The 6,000-nt window shown below is 38.7% G+C and overlaps 1 protein-coding gene across 7 annotated transcripts in view; it reads right to left on the reverse strand.

The window, feature by feature from the left end:
• The window catches only part of ANKRD17 (ankyrin repeat domain 17), a 160,973-nt gene extending 154,979 nt beyond the window's left edge, over positions 1 to 5,994 (reverse strand). For all 7 annotated transcript variants that reach the window (XM_024754072.1, XM_024754067.1, XM_024754066.1 and 4 more), the window contains exon 1: positions 5,751 to 5,994. In XM_024754072.1, the coding sequence (XP_024609840.1) occupies positions 5,751 to 5,984 (234 nt within the window). In that variant the 5' untranslated portion in view covers positions 5,985 to 5,994. The remainder of the gene's footprint in view (positions 1 to 5,750) is intronic.
• Positions 5,995 to 6,000: the final 6 nt, after the last annotated feature.

Consider the following 6,000-nt stretch of genomic DNA (forward strand, 5'->3'; position numbering starts at 1 on the left):
AAGTTATGCTTTCAATAATTAAGTCTATATTGATTTTTTCATAGCATTCTTGGGGAAGATAAAATTTCCAGCATGTCCCTTTTCAATAATTAAAACCCTAAATTACAAATCATGATAAAATGATACCTATAATGCTCTACAATTCCACTTCCCCTCATGATTGAATAAGAATAGTTTCTAAAGACAAAAGAAAAAAAAAGTTAAGAAGTAAAAACACCGTTAAGTCAGGAAGGGTATTTTGCTTCTGGGTGGCAAATGGATAGGCATAACTCTACCAGAAAGGTAAGGTTCCAAGCACCCATCACCTTCTATTCCCTAATGACTTGGTTTTTTTTTTTCAAAAGGTGAAAGCTGAAGCAAGTTAGTCAGATTTGGAATAGGTTACCATGGATGTTGGTGCCCCCTATCGGTCCTAACAAAAATATAAGTGGTATCAGCAGGCACTAATTCACATACCATTAGGAAGTAAAAATTCCTTTTTGTCTATGGTCAAGTACGGAAAAATTATAAGGAAGCTCATTATATCCACATTTCCTAAGCCACTAAATTATCCTTAAAAAATGCAGAATATACTGTCATAAGTGCAAATACTCTCAAGGGCCTAAAAATCAACCTCCTAGTCAACTGATGGTCTAATTTGGATGCTAGTAGAAGCAGTCTAGCAAATAGTCTAGTGAATTTCTGGGAGTCAAAATGTACTGCTTTGATGATTATTCAACAGTTAAAACTTTCACAATACTAGCTCCAATTAGGTTGGTGAGGTTAATGACTAGACTAAACTGAGTAATTAGAATCCCATAAAAGCATCTGACGGGTCCACCATAAATAGCTGCAACCAAGTTCTGTTACCTTAAGACTTGAGGTCCAGGGACTTCCCTGGTGGCGCAAGTGGATAAGACTCTGCGCTCCCAGTGCAGATCCCTGGTCAGGGAACTAGATCCCACATGCACACTGCAACTAAGAGTTCGCATGCTACAACTAAGGAGCTGGCGAGCCGCAATTAAGGAGCCCGCAAGCCACAACTAAGGGGCCCGCCTGCCACAACTAAGACCCAATGCAACCAAATAAATAAATACATAAATATTTTGAAAAAAGAAGAAATCTTTAAAAAAATAAAAAAGACTTGAGGTACCAAATATGTCCAAAGTAACTAAATAAGATACATTTATAAACTATGTTTACTTCAGAGATCTGACTTCACCAAATCCTAGCAAAGGTAAGACGCTATGATTTATTAATAACACACATGGTACGGTGCAGTAGGAGATAGAGAGATATGTAAGACAAGTTTTCTGTCTTTGGATCTGACAGAACATAGCAGACTAGATGAAAATGCTTCATCGATTAAAAGGCAAAATATGAGAATTTAAGAGAAGAGAGAGTAGGCATAGGGCTAATTTACCAGAAAGAACAGATAAATCTGCGACCCCCTACTTCACAACATAAATATGCCTTCTTCATTACCACATTACCTTAGAAGCAAGTTTCCCAATTCTAAACAATCCATATAAATGCTCACCTGATTTCCCACAACCACGCAGTGAGAATGTTTCAAAATAACAAGGTAGGAAGGAGGGAGGAGGTGGTCATATACTTCTGAGTATGGTATCTAATGAAAGTTTTACACACATACTACAGGTTAAGGGAAGAAAAAAAGAAAAACAACAACAACAACTTATAAGCACCTTCAACAAAATCTTGAGTTTAACTCCAGGGTATTCACAGCCTATCCAGACCCTAAGTTAACATCTCCTATTTAAAAGGAAATTTTTTTTTTCTAAGATAAGCTTAAAAAGCCTAAGTCTTGAAAGGCAGGGAGAAGCAAAAAGATTGCCTCTAGACAAGGTGGTTTTCACTATAAAGTTTCATTCTGTTAGCAACTGTTAATTCTAAATGGTGGAAATATGAATATATTTATCTGTACTTCTCTGTATTTCTTTTTTTTTTTTTTAATGAGCTTTTCAGAACAAGAAAAGCAAAGCTCAGGGTAGCTAATTTGTCTTCAGTGGTTGTCCTACTGCCAAAAAGTATCTTCCCCTATGCTATCTGAATTTGTTTTAACTCATCTGAAATGCCAACATCACTGATGTCGTACTCAACATCATACGGCATACCAGAGTATGTGAATGAGTGAATGAATAGGCAGGCTTTGCTTTGAATCAAACAAACACAGGTTAAGTCCGCTCTGCCACTTATCAGCTACGTGACCCTAATGAAGTTACCTAAAACCCTTCTAACCTAGTATCTTTGCCTTTAAAATGAGTATGAATATCCCCTCCGAACATCTGTATACTTCTCATATACTTTATTCAGGATATACATTTAACCATTTGCTTTCACTCTCATACTTCCTCAAACTTATATTTAATCATTGGTATATTTTTAAATCAATGTCTTAAAATAGTTTTGCTCACCGCTGCTTACTCAGTACAGTAAAACTCCTACCATATAGTAGAAACTCCAAACATTTATGAATAACGAAACAAATATGACAACACCACAGTGTAAGGGTGAAAATGGGAATACATGAAAACTGTATTAACTCATTTAATTCTCAAAACAATGCTATAAGACAGAATCTACTATTATCACCATTAACATGTAAGGAAACTGGAGAGAGGTTATGTAACTTGCCCAAGATCACAAACGTAGTGTGTGATGGACCAAAGATATGAATCCAAGCTCCATCTAATCGGAAATCCACTAATCGGAAAAGATGCGCATCACAACTCTTATGTTAGGAAATACATTTCTATTTTCTATATTGGTTAGTCACCCATTGAAAGCTGAGGAAATTACTGCAATTTTCAGTTTTTGATCTAAGGTTTTGCATCAGATTGGGGAGGTGGGTAAAGGAATATCTGAAGTTACACAAATTATCTAAAACATGATTATCCTTATTCTGAAATACTGAAGAGAAAATCCAATTCTCAATAACCTACGCTAACGTTTAGTAAAAATTAGATTCTTGTTCTTGAACATTCAAATAAAGCTTTTATTTAAATTGAATCTCCTTTCCTTCCAGTGTTCCCTCTTTCAGCAGATATACAAAATATCCAGCTAGCATTTCATCGAAGTAAACATATATATTCTTGTTAAATTATCCTCCACTTTTGTAGGTTAAATATCCCAAAACTATAACCTTTCTTACTCCTTCTTAACCTTTCAATGATTTTTTTATTGGAAGAATAATCTCAAAGACGTTATCCATATTTTTCATTGTGTAGCCAATAACAGAAAGGAAGTAAGTACAATTAAGTATTAGCCACAAGATTTCCTAGCTCTAGAAAGTTAAACTTCTGCTAACATGTCAATAAAATGGTAATGAAATGAAAAACACTGCACAACTCATCCATTTAGCTTATAGTGTACAGTGACAATTACATTTATTTATTTCTCTATTCTGGTCAAGGATGGAGGCAGGTGCAGAGACATACTGTCCTCCTGTCTGCTTATCCCTCATCATGTACCTGTATAGATTTATACAAATGGTTGTGCTTTCTTCCACTTATTTCTCCTGACTCAGCTCCATAACAAATGACAAACCCACTGTTTACACCACTGTACAGAAGACAGAATAAAGCATATTAAAAACAAAGAAAACACTCCCCTAGTTGATCAGTCAACATATACCATTCCTATCTTCCAAGGAAAACAAACCCAACTCACAAAACTAACACACCTACAAACTTAAGCCTATTCTACATGATTTAATGAATTACTAAAAGTTTTGCTTATTTGGCTCAATTCAAATGGACAGAACTATCTAGGTATGTGAAGTTTAGAGAACAATATTTCAGTAAGTACTGCACTCAACTTCATATTAAGTTCCAAACCAGAGCTTGATACTTTATCTGAGAATTTAAAATCTTAATAAAATATTGGTATTTTGCCCATAGCTGCATGATTGTGTTACCTTGCAATTGACCGCCTAGTTTTTGAAAAAGGTCAGGAGGGAGATACAGGGAATAAATTGTCATGAAAAGTATACTGGTCTGAATCATTAGAAAACTCTGATTTCCACTTTTGCTGTTACCACCACAACCAGTTTCCTTAAAAAAAAAAAAAAAAAAAAAAAAGTCTCATTTTTAAAATAAACGGGTTAGATGAGATTATCTCTAAAATGTTTCTCATCTCTGTAAAAATAATACAATTGAATGATTCTAACTACCATATAATAGATTTTACTAGAAATAAGGATCCTGTCACATCCTTCTCTTCACTGTTTCATATGCAGGCTGAGCAACACACTATCCTGAAACACCCAACTAGGTCAATACAAAATCTATCACTACAAACCTACCCTTAGAATTCAGTAGGCTAAATGAAATAGCAGGCAGTGTCCATCTTTTTGGTATACACGCACGAACTATTTATTACATCTCTACCGATATAACTTCATCCAGCCTGAGGTCAAAGAGAATCTGGTCTTCTACTAACAGACAAGTCTCAAATTCTTTAAAAGGTATTTCCCTATTTGAAATTAGGGAACCCAAGTTCCAATAATGCAATTTTCGAAAAACCAGCCTTTTACCAAAATTAGCTGTGCTTGTGGAAAAGAATAAATGGCAAGTGGTACTTCTAGATAATTCAGTTGTTCTCTCTTATAAGTTAATTTATAATCAGCCTTTAAAGCTGCTTTCCTTCTGCTGCCTTAAGTTACAACTACTTTCTTCAGATCAAGATTTTCAAGCTTCCATTTCAGGGAGTGGACAAAAGAGTTACAAAAGAGCTGCTAACTAGTAAGGCTAACTCTTCTTCGCTTGTTCTCAGTATGGCTGGTATGTTTTACTGAGTTTTGGTTAAATGGTCTTCTTTGAAGAATGAGGTCCTGCAACGCCGCCTGTCTGTGGACCCAGGAAAAATTATAAACAGTTATTATGAAACCAGATCACTAGGACAAACCAAGAGGCCTTCCTATTCCAACTCACCACAACCAAGCCTGGCTCCAAAGCAGACTCTTCAGCTGCCTGACGTTATGTGGAAAGCAACAGGGCCTAGCTTAATTCTTCCTCACCAAGGAAGCATTTGAAAATGTAAGAGTATGTACATGTAAGGATCAAACATATTTTTCATCCACTGAGTTACATATAAATGTATATGGACATAAGATCAGTTCATCCAAAATCCTTGAGAGATTGAGGAAGTGAAGGTTACTTCAGCAGCCACAATAGTTATGAAAAAAAAAAAAAACCTGCAGCAGAACAGTATGGAAAAGTACAGCTTCTCACGTGTCTCTCACGTACACAAATACCTAGCTCTGAGTCCATTACAACCTTGCCTCCCCCCAAAACTGCTCCCCTCCACCTCACAAGTGGGAGAAATTTACCAACCTCCTAGTCGTTCCTCACGAGAATCATCTACCTATTATCTTACCCCTCCAGCTTTGGTCCCGCCCCCGCCCCAGGAGTAACACGGCCCTACTGGCCCAAGGCCGACCCCGCCGGCTGGGCAAAGAGGGAATCTAAGAGATTCCCTCCATCCTAAACCGAGTGAACCATGCCAGGGTAACGTGCTGTTCACCAACTCTGTGCACTCCGTGGTCCTCCCACCCCCACGTGTCAGCTACCCTCCCCCACATGTCCAGACCTCACAAATTCGGCCGGGGAAAGAAAGCGGGCAGTGGAAAGCCTGGCCCCTAAGACAGATCAAGCCCACAGGAATCTGTCCCACCGCAAGTCCCCTCCCACCTTTGGCCCCTACCCTTTACGCTCCCTTCCTCCCTCCTTCCCTTGAAACCAGGCCCTTGCCTCAGAAACCTCCTCTTCCTCGTCGTCGTCGTCCTCTTCTTCCTCGCTGTTGTTGCTGCTGGTGCCGCCGCCGCCTCCGCCGCCTCCGCCACCGCCTCCACCGCCGCCGCTGTTGTCGCTGTCGCTGCTGCTTTCGCTGCTGCTGGGGGGTCGGCAAGTCCGGTTACGCTTGGCCTTGTGGTGTTGCTGCGGCAGCGGCTTCTTCTTCAGGAGCAGGTCGCAGACTCGCACCATCCCACGAGGAGATGAG

Source organism: Neophocaena asiaeorientalis, unplaced genomic scaffold (assembly GCF_003031525.2).
Source record: "Neophocaena asiaeorientalis asiaeorientalis breed wild unplaced genomic scaffold, Neophocaena_asiaeorientalis_V1.1 scaffold148, whole genome shotgun sequence".
NCBI classification, from domain to species: Eukaryota; Metazoa; Chordata; class Mammalia; order Artiodactyla; family Phocoenidae; genus Neophocaena; species Neophocaena asiaeorientalis.